Source organism: Photinus pyralis, unplaced genomic scaffold (assembly GCF_008802855.1).
Source record: "Photinus pyralis isolate 1611_PpyrPB1 unplaced genomic scaffold, Ppyr1.3 Ppyr1.4_LG3a, whole genome shotgun sequence".
Taxonomy (NCBI): Eukaryota; Metazoa; Arthropoda; class Insecta; order Coleoptera; family Lampyridae; genus Photinus; species Photinus pyralis.
This window is the reverse complement of record NW_022170509.1, coordinates 21,157,466-21,177,497: the sequence shown is the minus strand read 5'-3', so window position 1 is coordinate 21,177,497 and position 20,032 is coordinate 21,157,466. Positions and strand designations below refer to the sequence as shown.

The following is a 20,032-nucleotide window of genomic DNA, read 5'->3' as shown; positions in this document are numbered from 1 at the left end:
CGGAGGGGCCTAGTTGCACAACTCTACTGATGAAGCCGCCCTCTAATTATACTGTAACATCAGGTATGAAAAAAGAAATCAAATTCTTGGAAGACTGTTATCATGGCTTGAAATGGAATTCCGGGTACATTAGATACGAAGACTTTGAAGAAGAACTACGCACGTTACTCCAGCCGTTTAATAGAATATACGTAAAGGGAGTGGAGAAACAATACTTGCTAAATTTCCTTGACAAGTTTGTAATTAATTTAGAAGACGTGGGTTGCCCTTCGCTAAAGAAGTTAAAGAAAAGTCATAGCGGTGTAAGGTGCCTCAATCATGCGGAGAACACGCTTATGTGCGCTCAAGAAAATGCCTTAATATTACACGAGTGGGCGCAAATTGATTCAACAAATGAATACCCTAGAACTTCAACGAGCGTTGAATCTGATTTAGAAGGCTGCGCGTGCTGTTTTCGCATCAGATGAACTTATACGAGCAAGTGTACGTCGGCCATTTGCTGCAATTGTCAATACAGATGTTTCAACACGCACAGGGCAACACTGGAACGGAATTTACATAGATGAAGATGGAAATGGAGAATATTTCGATTCATTCGGACGACCACCTACCGGATTACATTTAAAATTTTTGAAAAAACACGCCCGGAAATTCACCTTTAATTCGCGCGTGTTGCAGCATCCTTTATCAACTTATTGTGGACAATATTGTTTAATGTATTTAGTTTTTAAGTTTAATAATTTATCACTTAAGGAATTTGTAGATATGTTTAATGATGATTTAGAATGTAACGATGATATAATTGATTTATTGTATAATATGACTTTTTATAACATTAATCTAATTGATCAATAAAAGCCTAAATGTATTTCCGCATTTTTATTTAAAGGTAGGAAAGTTACAAGAAAGGAACCTACGGTAAGTAAACAATACTGAACGGGCGCCGTTGTCATCTTTAACAAAAGGGTAGCAGGAACAAATAACAACAGTATCCATGAGGAATTCGTAGAAAACAGGTAGTCTTGGCGCCTCAAAAATGCAGATAATCCAGGGTCTTCAAAATGTTTTGCTTATTTTTCATTAATTTTGTATTCAAAAATTGTACGATTTAAGAAAAAGTAAACAAACTGTACAATATAGGCCCCGTTAATGTACATGACTCTCATTTGCATTTCCCGAAATTATGTCTGGCTAAACCCTTATAAACCACGAAAAATAAAAATTTGTTGGTTATTTTCGTGCGTCCACCATGGAGGTTCTTCGTGACGCGATTGTGCAGAACATGGAGAGTATGTACCGCGAGATCCGTGAGATCGACATCACGGGGTGTTTGGTGTTTTTGTCGCAGTTAAGTGATTTTAACCCCGCAGTTACACCTACGACAGGTTCAACATTATCCAACATGTGTGAGTTAGTGGTACTCCGTGACAATATAGCTCTAACGGAGCTACCACGCACATTGGAACACCGCATAATGAACAAAAGTCTTATCTACTGCGATCTCCGTGCTAACATTTATACGCTCTCGGAGGAGCTGTGTAATTACATTAGACTATGCGAGAGCACTATGGGAAGTATAATGGACACTATAAACGTCCTGTGTGAGCTGGACGTGTCCGCACCTACGCCCGAAGTGATTGACTTTATGCACAACAATTTAAACATTTCAGTGCACCAGTTCACGGCGGTGGTGAATATGTGGCCGGAACTCTGTGGCTCACGCGTGGAGGCCCTAGTCCAATTATTTAATAAACTTTTTTAATTTAACCTTTATGTCCATATTTAGTTTTTTAAGTTTGTAAATACGTACCGTGGATTAGGCCTACAGGGGAACACCACGTTAAAAAAAACGCGCCTTAACTCTTCCTCCTGGGTGGTGTGGAAACGGGTTTGTATTGTATATTTTAAATTGTAATTTGCGCTTAATTTTTGATTGTAATGTTTTTTTTTTTGTTAATTGTTGCACCCTAATAAACATAATTAAAACTTGTTCATTTTCTAACTTCTATTTCAGAATAGGTAAAAGAGGGACGCAATGAGTAAGAGAGAGAGATAGACGCAGTGAGTAAGAGAGAAAGATAGAAAAAATTTCAAATTTCCCGCCTTTGGCGGCCATTTTGCCATTTTGTTTTCAATTAGAGTTACCTGTGTGTGTAATTATTACATATGTGTAATTATTCTTGATTATACGATCAATTTAAATTAATCGATAAATTAATTAGATCAATCAAACCGCGAATTAAATTAATCGGACAGCGGATTAAATTAATCAAATCCCCAAATTAAATTAATTAGAGGAAATTCCGAGAAATCAAACCGCGAATTAAATTAATTGGACCGCGGATTAAATTAATCAAACCGCGAATCAAATTAATTAGATCAATCAAACCCCGAATTAAATTAATTAGATCAATCAAAACGACGATTAAATTAATCAAGCCGCGAATTAAATTAATCGATTACGTCATCGCTCTTATCAAATGTCAATAAAGACCAAAATCCCACAGTTTTTAATCAATTAATCAAATCAAACTCCAAATTTCCCCCCTCCACCCTCGAAAACACCCCTCGTCCACGGGGGCGAACCCGCGAATCAATTTAATTGACCTTGATTGACCCCGCGAATAAAATCCAAGATGGCGGCAAAGTGCTACGACTTTAACTGTGTGGTATTGCTAATTGGATTTATTGCGGAATTTTTGATAAAATAATGAGAAATACAACTGAAAGTTAACTAATTCGTATATCAAAATGTTCTTTCGATAGGTGTCATTATAAACCCTCTAAATTAACATGGGGAGCAACAATCTGCTGAAAACCTTTTTCTAATGTATAATTGCAGGGTTCGGTTTTGGAATATTCACCCGGTAGATTAGGTATATAAATTATCACTGCAGCTAGCTCCAGATTTCTCGGATGTCAGAACCCTCGGTGCTCTTTTCTAAAACAAGGGCAAATTCATTTTTTTCACAACACTTGCGATGTTTCTACCAAAAGTTCAACCCAACTCAGTATGCAAGTTTCACAATTTAATCTGTTGAAGCCATGTCGGCCGATTTGAAGGCGTGTATGTAGCAATGTAGCTGGCTTTAGTAATGTGAATACCGCCTTGATTAAGTCATGTGCAATAAACCGTATTGCTAATACATTACATAAACTAAAACCATAACAGACACTTTTATTTGGCCTTATGTATACAGTACACGGTGTCTTTTTAAATTCTCCTTGAAGTTTTCATAAAATGTGAAAAAGTAAACTACTTATAGTGTAGATTTCAGTTTGAGAATTAATCAAAGCACCGAATACGTTAACGCAAATCTTATTTTAAAGAACTCTCATGCATTATAAATTAGTTTAAACTTAAATATTCGGTTTCAAAGTTAGTTCTCGTTAAAAAGCAATTTGTATAAGAGAACTTTAAGAGTAAAGTTGAGAATAAAATTTTTCCAAATTATCATCTTTCAAATTCGCATCGCTTGACTTCCAAAACTATACACTAACACATGATGTCGTGCGTCTCTATATATTTGTTTATATTTACATTGGATTGTTTCCAGAAACTAAAAATAAAAGAAAAATTGTCAGTACCTACCAAAATTATTAGGATATTACCTATTTGTGGCATAGGCACGACACTGTTCGATGTATAATTGTACTTTGCGTATAGGAGCTCCATTTCAATTTTTGACTCATGTAATAAATTTAATGCGTTTTTCTGAAAAGTTCTTGTTCTGTGTAACTATGCATTATGTTATGCATAGCCTTATCAAAGAGTAATATATCTACTTTTGGCGTTACCACTGTACACCCCCAGCTCAAAAATGTTTATTTTCCGAAATGATCGGAGTTACCCTAATCCTTTAGGTGATCTTTTTGAACGAAGACATTTACTATTAGCTCGCTTATGGCTTTTAAAGTATTAGGGTTCCCTTTCCCACCTCCCTATCGGTACAGGATACCTTTATACTAAATCGTGTATTCTTCTAGAATTCAGAAAAAATTCAAGCCAGTGTATATTTGATACGTTCTAGAAATAAAGGATGGATTGGTTTTCTCAATATGCTAAGCGGTTTTCCTTCAATTATGAACATATACACTTTGTTTAAATTCGCATTTGAGATGAGTACAAGAAGGAAAATAAATAAAAAATATTTAAATTGTATACAAAACGTAGTAAAGGTATTAAATAAGATAGGGGTGCATTTCATAATATTTATTGTTAAAAAAAGTCAATTTTTAATGGCGGTAGTTTTTAATGTAAAAGTCTCTTGCCACGGGCGTCGCAAAATCGTTATCTTTTCGAGTTCCATGGCAAGTGGAGTGCTAGTACACTTCTCAATCTCAGTTGTAACTTCTAAGTCGTACAGTTTCCATAACAGTCCGCATGAAAGGTAAGCGTGGTTATAGCTCCAAGCAATGGAGAGGAAGAAATTACCGGAATTAATACCCCCTACATACATACACCTTCAAAGGGCTTGCAGCTCAGGTCAGCGATAGCACACTTTCGATCCCTATAGGTACTTTTACGTACTAGCATAGCTGAAAACCTTCAAAAGGTCACAAAGTACAACGTAATAATATACATATACTAAATTTAAACGTCCACAGCGACACATTGCCACCTTATGTGAATCCGTTTGCAACAAATCCCCTCTCAGTAGTATCACAAAAAATTATGCATCCTTATACTGGTCAAGATACCGTAAAACGATTATCCTATTCGTATTGGGTAAACGCCATAATCTAAGGCCTTTCAACGATTTATTATTGGGAACTTCTTGACTCAAAAGAACAAAGGCACATTAAAGTATTTTCGCGAAACTACCAGAATCTCGATATCTGAGAAGAGAGGATCTTCAAATCTTTTGGGATAGGTACAACTTCAAGGGTAATAAAATAATTAAATAGCATTTCTGAATCTTATTTAAAACAAAATTGAAAGTACTTGCAAAATTAATTGTTACTCAAATGCAAAGTATTGTCTTGATTCCACTGAATATTCGTAATACAAATTATCTTCTGTTACATGATAGTCTTCCGCACTTGATGTTTGTGGTTACTACAAGATTCCAAATTACTAATTTATTGTTATAGAGACAAGCGCTACCTATAGGTATTGTCACCGACTGTTTTTCGCAAATCGTTCCCATCGTCCATTACTTGGTGTGCAGAAACACGTAAATCAGTCACATTATCTACAATTTCTTCAAATGAAAGGGTGTAATTTCTTACCTGTTTTTGTTATAAGTAAGAGTGAGTGAGTTGCATCTACAACCTTAATTTGTTCATCTCCTTCAGAAATTATAGACAAAGTAGGTGTGATTTGTTCCAAATTCTTATTATCAGATAAACAATTTACCATTCGTGGGGTAGCTTCGTCTTCATATTTAACTTCAACTCCAGAGTGAGAGAGTGGGAGTGATACATGCACATTTTCCGTTATCAGAGGAATCATGTACAAACTGCATGCGGACGCTCGGTTCCAAATTAGCGGTATTTTCACCGCTTACCCCTACTGTAGCTGCAGCGTCTACATATACCTTTACAAGGCAAAAGTGAGTCTCTGTAGTGTAGGTACTTACTTTTTTTAAATTGATTTGTGTTCCGCGTTCGAGATCCCTCAGGTTCTGCCATCTTCCAAATTTGATATAAGTACCTACTTCGGAATAAAACTTTATTTACTGGAAGTTTATTGTTTGGTGTCGATTTACGCTGAAGGAACTCTGACTTTCTTGATTAACCCCTTAACAATAGCTTCACTTTGCATCTCTTTGGCTTGATTCAATGTAATACATTGACCGTCATGAGGCGATGCTGGCATAGGCATAGATTGTCCACTGAATGTCACAGTTTCTGTTTCATTGGTTGTACTTTCTGTACACCAACCACTTCCAACTGGTTAAACGTTCTTTGATTTCAGTGTGGAATGGTTCTTCAATGTTTTCACCTTATTGAAATTAGAAACTAAAGGTACTTCTTCTGGCAGTAGCAGATTGCTTACCTTACAATTTTCAATATTATCGTGCAAAATAGTTTGAAGTCGGTAAACATCAATTTGCAATTATTACAAATTGTGTAGGTGTATACGGTTTTCTGCATGTATAGATTATGTAGACATTATAAAGATGTACTCTACCTACAAATTGGTTCTGACGTTTGAATCGGCTTAAAACCTTCTCTTCCACCATTATTCATTATTTTAAACACCCGAGGACTACGATCAACACCGCACAGGCAGGGCCGGTTTAACCACAAGGCGAACATAGGCGGCTGCCTGGGGCGCCAAGCTTCAGAGGGCGCCAAAATTAAGCAACATCTTTCAACGACAGCGCGTCGGCGGCTCCAAAAAACTTCCCGGTACTTTTTAATGACGCTTCCAGTGTCGGTGGTCAGCGGAGAACGCAGTTTCTCCAAGCTAAAGCTGATAAAGAAATTTTTGCGGTCAACAATGTCTCAGAATAGGCTCGTGGACTTGGCAATGATCTCAATTGAATCGAGGGAGGCATGGAATGTAAATTTAGAACAGATAGTCCAGCAGTTCGCGAGAAATAAGGCAAGGAAGATGAATTTTTGATTTTTTATGTGTATATCCCTTCCCTAATATCTTTGGATATGCGTTTTTGTATACCTACACCGCCTACACGTTATGTCGTTATGTTATTATGTATTTGAAGAAAACACAATAAAGTATTTATGAACGCCACTTTCTATTTTTTGCCTGGTACTGGTACCTAGGAATAACCTCCGGAAGGGCGCGCTGAGAACATCTCGCCTAGGGCGCCAAATAGCCTTTCACCGGCCCTGCGCACAGGACACACTCTCGTTTGAAAGAAACCTTGTCTGGTGCAAAGTACCTACATGAATGTTTTTTATGAATACAACAGTTTTTATTACAGGTGCCTCATATAGTCATAAAACATACACATCCTCGTATCTTTGTATTGAGAGCCATCATGTGTAATGTACAACAGGTCAGGAAACTCACCTCCCACAAATTCCACAACTAAAGATATTTTTACAAATTAAGATACCCCAATTCGGATTGCATACACCATAATAAGCTAGGGCTTTGAATAGAAAGGAGTACTTTAAAATGTTTTTGTGGTGCACCTCAGAGCTAACTCCCCCCCTCTTCACCTTCGTTACTACACTAATACTTTAATGGCCCGTAAGTACCCAGTCCGCCCCTGTGTATAACCTTCCTTTTTTACCAAAATTCAACTACACCAAAATTTTTCGGGAAAACACTTTTTCTTATTAATTTGGGTTGGGTGCGTAGAATCCAAATCAATTCGTACTTTTTCGATCAGACTTCTCAATCAAAAGTTATAGACTAGAAACCAATTTCGAAAGAAAATTAAAAGGGCTGTAACTTTTGAACTAGTAGCCCAATCTTGGAACTGTTTGAAATTATGGATTCTACAGGCCACATTCTATAAGAAAATTTTTTTTTCAGGTCGATCTGAGACAATTTATTTTTCGGGGCTCAAAAAAAGGCAGTGTATAACCTTTCTTTTTTACCAAAAATCGACTACACCAAAATTTCTCGGGAAAACACTTTTTCTTATTAATTTTGGTGCGTAGAATCCAAAACAATTCGTACTTTTTCGATTAGACTTCTCAGTCAAAAGTTATAGACTAGAAACCAATTTCGAAAAAAAATTCAAAGGGCTGTAACTTTTGAACTAGTAGCCCAATCTTGGAACTGTTTGAAATTATGAATTCTATAGGCCACATTCTATAAGAAATTTTTTTTCCGGGGCGATCTGAGACAATTTTTTTTTCGGAGCTCAAAAAAAAGGCACCTTCCTTTTTTACCAAAAATCGACTGCACCAAAATTTCTTGGGAAAACACTTTTACTTATTAATTTTGGTGCGTAGATCCAAAACAATTCGTACTTTTTTGGTTAGCCTTCTCAGTCAAAAGTTATAGACTAGAAACCAATTTCGAAAGAAAATTCAAAGGGCTGTAACTTTTGAACTAGTAGCCCAATCTTGGAACCGTTTGAAATTATGGATTCTACAGGCCACATTCTATAAGAAAATTTTTTTTCCGGGTCGATCTGAGACAATTTTTTTTTTCGGGGCTCAAAAAAAGGCAGTGTATAACCAGGGGCGCACTGGCCCGGGGGGGCGGGTGGCGATTGCCACCTGGCCTGTAGATCATAATGGCCCTTTGGAAATTTATGAGTATGTGCTGTATTTAGTTTCTTGCACTATTAATAAATTATTAACACGTTTCTCTAATATTGGGGTTGATGTTAGGTTGTTAAAAAATTCTGTTTTAATTGAAGTGTTTTACAATGAATTTATCATTTTTTGTCGTAGCATGAAAGTGCTGAAATACAATGATAGGCGACGCACCTCGTGTGGATTGTATATTTTGTTACTTTTAATTATCAGCTGCAATTTAAAAAAAACTGTATGGTAATTGATTTTCGAGAAAGGAGTACTTTAAAATGTTTTTGTGGTGCACCCTCAGAGCTAACCCCCCCTCCTTCATTACTACACTAATACTTTAATGGCCCGTAACCTATGCAATTCCACCTGGCCTGGCCCGCAGTTACTCAGCCGCCCCTGACTATGACGCTACCTACGCGTTCGAATAACACAGTGCTCAATCATTTTGCTTGCGAGGAGCTTTGGATTAGTATCATTTTACATTAAGAATTGGCCCATCGCCCTGCCGCATCCGTATCCTAAAATCATCCACGCAACCCAGGCATTTTGTCCTTTATTCGAGTTCCATGGCGGATTGGTCGTACTGTCTAAACAACAGACTAAAAAAAATTTGTGTATGTAGCATTACACAGAGCTCCATCTCCACCTGTTAGCTGCTAATGACTAAAACACCCACCCGCCCTTAGAAATTGGAGAAACTGGTGAGATTTTTAGAATCTCGACAGAACAACTTTGTCTGAATAGCCAAACAGGGCAATCTTCCCCGCATATGGGTGGGTGCACATTTAAGATCGTATAAGGTTGTGCATAATGGGCTTCGGGCTAGAAGTAGTCAAATAATATGTGGTGTGGAACCTCAGATCATTGTGGGGCAAATATAAACAGACACTGTATCTTCTATACCGCTATGTAAAGGAGCGACGTCGAGGAAGGCTGAACGTAGTGGGGAAGAAACGTATTCTAAAGAGACTTTAACAAGTCACAACTGCCCTTATATACATATACAGGAATTACCTATTCAGTTTAGACTTTTGCTGTTCCACTCGTAAGAGTCAACTGTATCAGTAATTGAATAACACAAAAGCCCCTCAATGTTACATGATTGCGATATAAAGGACTCTCTCTTGGTCTGTCCAGAACCCAGAATTACTAATACGCAGGTATCGAAAAAGAACATGTATGATATGGTATGGGCTACGCGAACCTGTGCCACATACAATTGGAGAAAATAATACCTGCATATGAATATTTTTTCACGCATCACACTCATCTTCTAGAGAGCAACACTGTCATTATAGGACGCTGCGGGATTTAATATTGGTGCTGGAGAAAGGGTGTGTATTCACATCCCATCGAACAACCGCAACTATTAACATTTATTGTATCAATTAAAACAACTTGCTTTATACATCAGTTTTATATTTCATACATAAGTAGGTACATAGTAAGTACATCACCGACCATTTTTTTTAATTTTCAATGCAAAATATATGTGGTACAAGTACATACGCTTACTTACCTACATTTATCTTTTTTTCATATTGAAGATGTCAAAAATAAAAAAATAATCAATAAACATATCACAGAGGTAGGTATTTTACATTACATTATCGTCTGCCATGATAGTTATAACACTAGTGGCAGATGGAGACTGATCGTGAAAATACTGAAACACATTGTTTTTGTCGCCACTTAACGATCGTCGTAATGTTCTATTTGCTGAATACGCATGTCCACACTTACTGGTTAGCGAATCAAGTTCATGGGTGTCACATAGTGTCAGTGATGTTCGTCTTTCCCTTGTTGCTTTTTTAGAACCAAAGTAACAAAGTAATTTTGAATAATGGAATTGGCCGAATTGATTTTCAGGTCCAGCAACTGCCAATAATGAACCTAAATAGAAGGTAGCATACAGCCAACTGACACTCATTACTGTAATTAAAAATATTCCGATTTGTATGTACGGTAGTATAATTGACGGCATCATAAAAGCGCCTGCTGCGCTAGTAGTAGTAGCAGCCATTAGTGACGGCCCCACCATGTTAGCGAGTGCATATCGAGTACTTTTCACACGATTGTCACTAGTGGGGCACAATCTATAATGCACAGTGTAATGTAGACTGAAATCTACTGCAAGTCCAATCGCTGTTGAAACAGCGATTGACTCTAATACATTTAATTTCCAGCCTAATGACACTAAAATTGCCATTATAACAAATATACTGCACGTGATGGTTAAGATGGCGTAAAAACTAGTTAGGATATTTAAAGTGGCCACCAATAAAACAACCAGGGCCAAACCCATCGAAATGCCAATTGCAGCAATGGTGCCTTGTGACAAGACATGTTGTAAATCATAAAATTCCAAGTCACTAACGAACCATCCCCTTTTCATACTCGTCGGCGCACTCCTTAACTGTTCATTCATCCATTCTTCAACTTGTGTAAAAAAAGTGTGCATATGTTCGTACGACATTGAGTATGAATAATTGCTATCATATTCAACAACAACAGCTTTTATTGTCGGAAACTGGTCTTTAGAAAATTTCGGACCAGCCATACCTGGGATAAAATATTCCGATGGAGTTTCATACAGATCACTCATTGCATACACAATACATTGATCAAATACAGTACTATTGTAAGGGAAATGTTCCTTTTCACAGCAAGGTCTACGATCCATATTATCAATAGGATCTACACATCGCCGCTGCATCCATGACATGAATGATTCAATAAAACAATTTGGCAGCAGTGCACCTAATGTTGTTTGATAAAAAGGCTGCTTTCGAATTGCACGGCAAAAATTTAAAAGCCAGCTTTGAGATTCCTTTTGAGACATATTAAAATTCGAATCTAATTGAAGTTTTCCTAATGATTGTGGGTCTAAGTAATTGCCATTGTCAACAGGTAATACCCCCCAAACGAAACGTAAAGGCAGCTTGTAGTTTGCAGGGTTTCCATTACCACTCTGAAAGAGATACAAATATTCATACATTGGAAAGTGAAATTTTAAAAGTACAGCTTACTGACGGTTCTTACCTTTTCAGAGCGTTCGAACCAGAAATGATTTTTGTAAATCAAATCATATTTTTCAAATGGATGCGAACTCTCAAATAATTGAAAATCGGGAGTATTCGGAAGTTGCAGCTTAGGATAGTACAACACCATAACAGCGCTACAAATGGCTACAGCTGACAGGAATATTAACCAAAACAGGCGAAACTTTATCACAATATCTGCCACCAGCTGATCTTTGTTATTCCACAGCGATATAAAAAAGCTGAACTGGTACCTCCAAAATTGCTCCAAACATTTCCAGTATGTTATCAATGGTGATGAGCGGAAAGTAAAGATTGTTGCGCACTTGGTCTGGAATCTTTCGGCAATTAATATACTCGCAGGTAACCATGACATCATCAATATGCAGTTAACAATTATGGTAGTTGTTGCGAAAACACTTAAATAAAAGAGAAATCACATTTATGTATTTAAACAATCACACACGTACAGGAGGCAGATGTTTTGCAATTAGCTTGACCATATAACCCCTTGTTAAAAGAAAAGACCTGTTCAATGATTCCTTTCAACACTGCAACCTCAAACTTCCTAGTCTGTTAATGTCACGGACGTAAACTTTGGTAGGTATTCTTTATCTACACTGAGAGGAGGGTTTGAGATGTTGACACAGAGTTGAAAAAAAAACAAAGTAAATTAATCAGTGGTGATTTTAAGAAGATTGTCGCATGTGAATACAAATTCTGTTTGAGCAGGTCATAGTGAAAATGAATAGAGAATAGAGAGCAATAGATGGTATGGTCAAATCAGTTGCAAATTAAAGTTTTCTAACATCTTCCACAGCTATTTGATTTAACAACTAACCTAAATCATAAACTACACATTTCTTCTCTACCTTACGTTTTACATTAACACAACACTCACCTGAAACAACGTATCGCTGTTATAGAACTAATGTACGATGCTAAAAAAGCGGCGGCCGTTGTGACCGAAGTAATCAACATCGAAACTAATGCATGATCAAATGCGTCATTAACCATTTGGATAACTGAATTTTCTTTCTGTTTCTTTGAATTATGCCATGCTTTGCAGAATATGAAGACATCATCAGCTCCAATGCCTAACATCAATTAATTATGCGTAAAAACCGGTTAGCGTTTTCAATAGACTTACCAATAGTAACAATTGTAGCTAACAAATTCATAAATGGAAAGAATCTCAGTTCAAAAACAAGTGTATACACGAAATATGAAATGCCAAGTGAGAATAGGATGGCAATCACAGTCATGAACGTAATAAACAAAGACCTGGTGTAGAACCAAATGCATAAAAATACAAACACTCCCCCTGCAGTCATAAACCAAGCATCCTCAATTAAGCACCTGTCGAATAAAGCACTTTTGATCCCAAATTCTATGGCAACCAAAGAAATCCCATGAAACTTTAAATTTACATCTTTTAAATCTTTGTAATACTCTAAAGCAGCTGTGCTACTAGCAATAGGTAAAAATATCATTGTTTCTTTTAACTCAGTCTTCATTATTTCCTAAAAAATAATAGGCAAATTGAATTACAAAACACAACTGTATTAAACCTACATTAGGAGGAAGGAAGGAAGTACTTGTTAAAAAATTTAATATGTTGAACACAGCGTTATTCTTCACACAGTCTACAGGAACTTTACAATGCCCTCGTTCATAACAATCTGGAGCTAATTGTAAATTATGGTAGTATTGTGAACAGGACTGTAACAAGTTTTTCATATTCTGGATATCTTCTTCCTGTAAAGGTACCAGTCTCAAAATCCCGCACCAACTCACATAAAACAAAATCTTAAGAAATGTGTTATCGCTGCATTTAAAAAAAGTACCTATATACATTGGCGCAATGACGGTTACGCTCGCATGTAAGTATGATCCTCTTTATTTTGCATTCTTTTTACAAGTTGAACCATATTATTTACGTGCTTTATTATTTATAATTCCTTACAAATTGGTTTTCATTGTGCATACCTACACCACAAACACATATGCTACAACCCTTCATGGTATTCTAATGAAAGGTCTCTACAAACTATAACTTCTCTCTGTGACTCCTTACAACATTATATTCTTTCAGTTTACCCAAGTTGATTTCTGGTAATATTTGCCAATTTTAACTAGCACTACATCAAGATTTTTTTAAATACTTCTTATGTTTAAGTAAAATATGTAATTGAAAATTAAAGTCATTTATATTTTAATTCCAGTGGTGGCTATAATTGCCAATATTGTTTCAACAGATGTGGTAGTGTAAGGATAATTACTGGTGGTCACGAGTTAGCCGATTCACATTCATAAGGGACTACAGAACAGAAGGGTAGGTATGCAGCGCATGAGTGCTGAGCAGAGCAATACAATAAATTTTGATATGTTAATCAGCTATTTTCTTATTCTTTTGTCTGTCGAATGCAAAAATGTAAAATTATACAAGGTATACCATTTAAATTTAGAGAACCAGAAGAGCTAGAAAGATACTATTAGTATTAAATTCGATTTTACAACCGCTCACCACAGACTTTTTATATTCGTATCATTAATTCTACCAAAATTGCAGGGGTAATAGCCTAGCGGTGTATGGTGCATGTAAACGTGGCATATACAGCTACAATCAATTGTTTTTTGTTTCTTTGCTATATACAATTTATCAAAAATGACTTCTTGTAGTATGAAAAGCAACAGAATAGTGAGTGAAGATTGTAATACCGAGAATTGTTGTGTTCACATGATCATATGCCTAAGACACACAGGATTAATTACTGAACAAACTGCCGAATTATGAAGATTGTATAAACAAAAATCAGAACAACTGAAAGCAGATAGACAGATCCGAAATGCAAAGGAAAAACTGATGAAAGAGTTATTCATGACACAGCTGTTTTAGTTCTTTATCATAAACAGAGTAATTTGATTGGCTAAAGGAAATAGCCATCAATTGATGGATTAAGACTTTAAGAGCAGCGAGCATGTACATATGCAATGCTCTGCTGTGTAAATGGTAAATGATAGAGAATATATTTCAAAGTGAGAGATAATTAGGATCCTCAAAGTTTTGCAAAATGGTCTTTTTGTATATTTAAAGACAGGTTTAGCACAACTTTAAATTTTGCACTACAGAATTACGGCTAACTTACCACAATTGCTAAACAAGAAGTTCTGTTATGTAACTGAGCAATATAATTAGAAAGAGACCAAGGTTTACAACATTTCTTCGGTCTTTTGAATGGATGCAAGCACAACTCTTTATAATACTGGGCTTGCACTAATTCATATTCCAATCTACACAGGGCTGACAATGACTCCATGGTAAATAAGTCTGCATCCATATCAGATTTTAATACTGCATGCGCATAGTCATGATCTAAAAAAGTACACATCTAGGTATAGAATGCTTACGTGTAATGATAGTTTAGTTACCGGGTTGACCACAAAAGTAACCTTCCTTTGCTATGCGATGTGTATTGTGCTGTCCTGGTGACTTATGCTTAATGAGATTTTGCAATGTGAGCCAATTGTTCTTTTCACTTTTACGACTAGTCTCATTGTAAACATTAATAAATATCTAAAAATAGTTGTTAGCCTCCTACAAAAAATATAATAGATTCTCCGTACATTGGGCGAAGACTCATTTAAGGCTTGCTTAAAATTATTTCTCGTACTGTAATCTTTTTGTTCCAAAAATTCTTTAGGATTAACTGCAAAAGGTCCCGAGAATTTTGTCGATTTTTCCAAATTTTTCCAAGTCGTTAATCTACTGGACAGAACGGTTCCTCGTGTTTCAAAACCCTGCACAGAATTTTTTCTTGTTAAATCGTTATTATAATTACAATATAAAATTAACTTACCATTTGTGGATCAGAAAAGTCCGGGAGAGATTTAAGGGTAAAAGGAATAATAAGGCAGGTGACAGAAAATACAAGCACTCCAAAAAGAATGACCAAAGGATGATGTATTAAAATGTGCGCTAGCCAGTGAAAATTCATAGTTAATCCTCTACACACCCAACAGAAATTCAAAATAATGAGAACTGCCCTGCCATTTACCTGGCCATCCTTCAGACATCCCCAGCAGTAACTAACGGTAACCTACACCATTTTAGAGTCGTAAATGCGTCTAGAAGGACGAAGAGATGCTCTCAGATTTCATCTCAAAGAGTGAGATAGTCACAGTAAAGCAAAAAAATCTTGTATATATAACCTTGAGCAGGTATTCAAATACAATACAATACATTAAAAAAAAAAGTGCTTCTATAGGGGTTGGGGGTAGCTATAGCCCGTTTATAAATAGTACGCGCAGTTTTCCGGGATTGCGCGCGAATTTAAAAAAATGGAGGACAAAAATAGAAGCTTTCGCTCTAATCGTTAAATGTGACTAAACAAAAAACAAGCCCGGCTAAAACGTTCAAGGTTCATTACTCAAATAAATATTTAATTATGCTCGCGCAATTAAACAGACGAAGATGTATCTGCTCTAGGTGCACCAGGAATAAATTAAAATGCCATAAATAAGAGAAAAAGTCAAAATCATTTTAGGCGCGAAAAAGCTCAATATTTCAACAACTATATTTTTCATAATGGCGTGCTGTCTATTTATCTGTTGCATTGTAAATACCGTGCTTACAATTATATATCAAACGGAGTTATCAATCATCAATTTAAATTTGTTCTTTAGATAATAATTGCTAGGAGCGGCATCCGAGATTATTTGACTTCCTGTTATCCTGCTAGTACTTCTCTGCGCTGATAATCTTTTATAATGTCTACGGTCAGCAATTTTTAAATATTAAAATTTTTTTCCGTGGATATACGTATATTGGGCATATGGAAACGATAAATAACGGACCGGATTAAAAAAAATAATTTGGAGCGTCGCAACGCCATCGAACTTTTTTCAAATAATTTTAACTAAAATATTTTTGTTGGCAAAACGGTTACTTCGATTTGATTTTTATATCTGAATTTTAAGCGCCGTTTAAGAATTAAAAATGTGCTATTGTTTGCGTTTTGTCCGGACCCACATCTGCGACTTTGAACTACTTTTAGGAGAATGGTTCTAGAGTCCTGGAATTTTTTGCAATACGTAGCCTATACAAAGGTGTGCGACGACCAACTGGTCTCAGATTTTGCATATGCATATACCTTTTGTGCCACGTAATTTTTTTTAAAATGGGGCGGGGGTAAACACAGGTTCTACCCTTCATGGAATTCTAATCCATGGTAGTTTTGTAAGTGCATAGGGATAGACCACGCATGACTCACACTATATCTTTTATACAGGATAATTACATAGATATACACAGTTACAATTTAATAGATACTTTATTACAAGTGAATTAGCTAAAAACAGCGTGCAAACATTTTTTTCCAATTGCAGCAATCATTATTACGAGTTTGATTTCAAGATCAAGGGGTTGGAAACTTTGAATATATTAGGCAACATAGTAGTTAATGATTGAAATACGTCGCTGGATATTCCCTGAAACAAGAAAATAGTACTTCATAGGTAAACTACCTGATTAAACCTTTGGCAAAAGAAATTGTAAATTTTTTAAATCTGATCCTCCCCAAGACGCCATTTCAATCATAAATCCTTTGACACATTTAAAGACGAGTTCAGCTCTCTTTGTGCACCATGTAACAGTCATTCCCTATAAAAAACAATTTGAATTAAACCGCAGGAATATTTCAACACATTTACCTCCGACATTTCATATTGTAGTAAAAGAGGAATTGTGAGGAAAGTGACATCATTAGAACAAGCCGATTTGAGTATATTTCTGAGACCCAAAACCACTGGGTGGCGGCTGTTGATATCGTTTCCGTATAAACTATCGTCAGATACCATATGAAATATCACATGAACTTGGGCCAAGTTGGAATGTCTTGTAATGTATACATCTCCTGGTTGTAAATGCTTACTGTTTGCAATCTTTGCAGTGTTGTCCGTTTGATATTTTTGTACAGTGGATGATACACGTTCCAGTTGATCGTCAATGTAAGGAAAATGAAACTCTGTCGTTCGTTGACAAATTTCAGTAAATTCTGCAAACAACATGTGGTATTATCATTGAATAAGTAATTATAATTACTTATTCAATGGCATTATATATTGAAATAATGCATCTAACAATTTTCTTATTTATAATTTTTTGGAAATTTTAACCACAGATGCTTCTAGTAAAGACAAGTACAATTTGCTTTTTCAATCTATAAAAATTAATAATTTAATTCTTTCATTTTTATGAATAGGCCAATTTGTTGAAAAACGCACTACCCTACACACCTTATTCGGAAGAATGTAAATAATCAATAAAATACAAATTCAGATGACATGAAAAGTGAGCCAAAATTTGTGAACAAATCGTCAAGCACATTTTACTTCCAACATTTTTGGTATATACCCTCGCCAACGTTCGTATTTACAAATGGAAAATACGCTTAGGGCGAAAACCTTTTTTATTTATTTTTTAATTCTTGTAAGCAGTTTAAAAAAATGTTGACTAACTCATGGGAGAGATAATATTTATGTCGCCGAAGATGCGTTTGCGTCATAATAAAAGCCCACCACTGTAGCATTTTAATAGAAGTATTTAAATGTTATTTACGTTAGCTATCTTACTATCTAGTGTATTATAGCCTTTAAATGATCTGATTACTAAATAATACAGTGAACTGATCATACCAACCTTTACAAAGTCGTGATCCAATAACATTATCAGTCATGAGAACTAATCCACACAAATCGTTGGAATACAATCCTAAAGCAGTCTGCAGCAACTGAGGCGTTGTATCAGCTCTAAAAACAAATTTAGATGTACATTACAGCAGTGGTATGTAAGGAACTGAAAGAAGCTTACAATTCTTCATTTTCTTGTATGGCACATAAATCCATTACATCAGCCGAGAGTATTCGAATATTATGCATTTGTTTCAATTGCGAACCTAAATGTATAGTGAAACTTTCCTCTAAAATCGACGTTTGATGTTGGTTTTGGTTCTGACGTACATTACTAAACAATGGACTTGGTATACTTGATATTGATGGAGACGTTCTAAAATATTTTCGTTACTTTGGCACGAAACTTTGCATGTCATACTTAGACAGTAATAAAGAATTGCTTGCTTGACTTTCTTCTAACATTTGCATCAACCACTCTCTGTATTCCCTCCGCTGTGTCTCCTTTATTGTTTCTAATTCACTGGTGAGTTGCACACGTAAAAAACTTTGATCTTCAAAATGTCGAGTAGCCATTTCATTTATTTCCAATTCGGTAATTCCAACCTCTAGCTGATCAACTGCTTGACTCATTTCTTCAGTTTGCCTACAAAAATTGCATAGCAGCGGCTCATTCACAAAGGACTTACTTCTCAGATAAGTTTTTAATTTGAAAATCCTTTTCATTGACACGTTCTCTAACTGAGATGGCATACATGCACTCCAGCTGAAGCATAGTTTCAAGTGCAGGGGAATGCACCAACTTGTGATAAGCTGTGGCAAATAACTCCTCATCAGAAGCACACCTACGATCTCCATACTCTACAGTTTCCTATTCAAACAGTCTTCTCATTATCAATATCAACGCGACACAATTTCAGTACCTCTTTTATTAACTTATCCCACTCTTTGGTAGTGTCCTCAATAACTGGAAGGTTTTTAAACTCTTGTAATAACTTTGTGGTTCTCTCATCGTAGTACTTTAAATTCAACTCTTTGATAAATTCACATAACTGTTCCGTTAAGTCTGAAAAAACAAATTTCAAACATTTATGCAGTTTATAGAAAAATAATAAATACCTACAGTTGCATAAATGGGTAAATTGTTTTTAAGTAACAAAATTCGAGACAACTCTCGTAGTGATTCCGAATTTGGAAGACTTATGGGAAAACTTACATCGGCTAGATTACCATCTTTAGGTTTATAATGAAATATTCTGGATTCTTCCATACCTACTTTAAAGGTAAAAATATTAATTATTACAACGAAATATTATATTATATCTTAGGTTATGTTCCTACATAAATAAATCACCTTTGTATTTTGATGGGAGGTACAGTGTTCTACTGTCAGCTGAAAATTATAAATGGAAGTACACGTATTTATCAAAAGAGGGCGCAGGCTTTAAAAAGGATAGAATTTCGAAAAAAATTCAAAAGAAGCTCTATACAGCACATTTTTTCCATTCACATTACTTTTTTATTGGGTATTAGTTAGATGTGCATGCAAAGTTCAAGAACTGCATGCGTTTTTAGTTGCCCTATTAATATTATTTACTCTATGCCTATTATACAACGGGACAAAGATGACATAATAATTACTCTTTGTCGGGACGACCTTTGATTATATAATAATAGTCTATATTCAAAGGGTAATACCATTGTTTATTAATAAACAAAGGTAATACACTCTGACTCCTTCGAGAAGTACTGAAGTAGAGCTGTGTTTTAAAATATCCATGAAAAGTGCTCACAAGTTTTGAGCACCAAGCTCTTCGTCGATTATTTTTAAAAGCAATCTACAATGGCACAGCCCCAATCTTTTTAGCACATTTTCCAACTAGTTCTAAGTACATAAGTTCTTCTCTAGTTCCTTGCCAGTATCGGTCTACATCTATTCAGACGAGATAGTAGATATAGTAGGTGAAAATAGTACCTATGTCTTAACTGTTTTAAGCTCGTTCCAAGTAAATTCCAAGTATCCTGGAATCTTGAAACTTAAAATAATCACGTCAACATAAGAAAGTCGTTTAAATGGCATCCTGCCATCACTCTACAGTTACACCCATTCTAGCTTTTCC

General features: G+C 35.7%; 2 protein-coding genes and 2 long non-coding RNA genes across 7 annotated transcripts; all 4 read right to left on the bottom strand.

The window, feature by feature from the left end:
- Positions 1-4,905: 4,905 nt before the first annotated feature.
- Positions 4,906-5,500, bottom strand: LOC116166165. Its single transcript, XR_004144276.1, has 2 exons — positions 5,108-5,500; positions 4,906-5,059 (listed from the first exon to the last, which is right to left on the bottom strand). It is a non-coding gene; the product is annotated as an uncharacterized LOC116166165 (long non-coding RNA).
- A 110-nt stretch (positions 5,501-5,610) lies between these two features.
- Positions 5,611-6,794, bottom strand: LOC116166166. The gene is made up of 3 exons (XR_004144277.1): positions 6,141-6,794; positions 6,002-6,093; positions 5,611-5,947 (listed from the first exon to the last, which is right to left on the bottom strand). It is a non-coding gene; the product is annotated as an uncharacterized LOC116166166 (long non-coding RNA).
- Positions 6,795-9,583: 2,789 nt separating this feature from the next.
- On the bottom strand, positions 9,584-15,590 carry LOC116165930 (protein dispatched-like). 4 transcript variants are annotated; one of them, XM_031480694.1, is made up of 9 exons: positions 15,083-15,590; positions 14,850-15,023; positions 14,655-14,799; positions 14,372-14,598; positions 12,798-12,980; positions 12,373-12,745; positions 12,124-12,319; positions 11,224-11,641; positions 9,584-11,152 (listed from the first exon to the last, which is right to left on the bottom strand). In XM_031480694.1, the coding sequence occupies exons 1-9, from the start codon at positions 15,218-15,220 to the stop codon at positions 9,779-9,781; spliced, it is 3,228 nt and encodes a 1,075-aa protein (XP_031336554.1). In that variant the 5' UTR covers positions 15,221-15,590; the 3' UTR covers positions 9,584-9,778. The 4 variants fall into 4 exon arrangements, with proteins under 4 accessions (XP_031336554.1, XP_031336555.1, XP_031336556.1 ...); XM_031480697.1 differs by lacking the exon at positions 9,584-11,152 and having other exon boundaries at positions 11,423-11,553; XM_031480695.1 differs by lacking the exons at positions 12,373-12,745; positions 12,798-12,980; positions 14,655-14,799; positions 14,850-15,023; positions 15,083-15,590 and having other exon boundaries at positions 14,372-14,487.
- A 957-nt stretch (positions 15,591-16,547) lies between these two features.
- LOC116166177 (protein C12orf4 homolog) lies at positions 16,548-19,258 on the bottom strand. Its single transcript, XM_031481040.1, has 9 exons — positions 19,032-19,258; positions 18,836-18,978; positions 18,602-18,783; positions 18,334-18,558; positions 18,094-18,288; positions 17,923-18,032; positions 16,935-17,278; positions 16,759-16,884; positions 16,548-16,712 (listed from the first exon to the last, which is right to left on the bottom strand). The coding sequence occupies exons 1-9, from the start codon at positions 19,180-19,182 to the stop codon at positions 16,620-16,622; spliced, it is 1,569 nt and encodes a 522-aa protein (XP_031336900.1). The 5' UTR covers positions 19,183-19,258; the 3' UTR covers positions 16,548-16,619.
- Between the last annotated feature and the right edge of the window lie 774 nt (positions 19,259-20,032).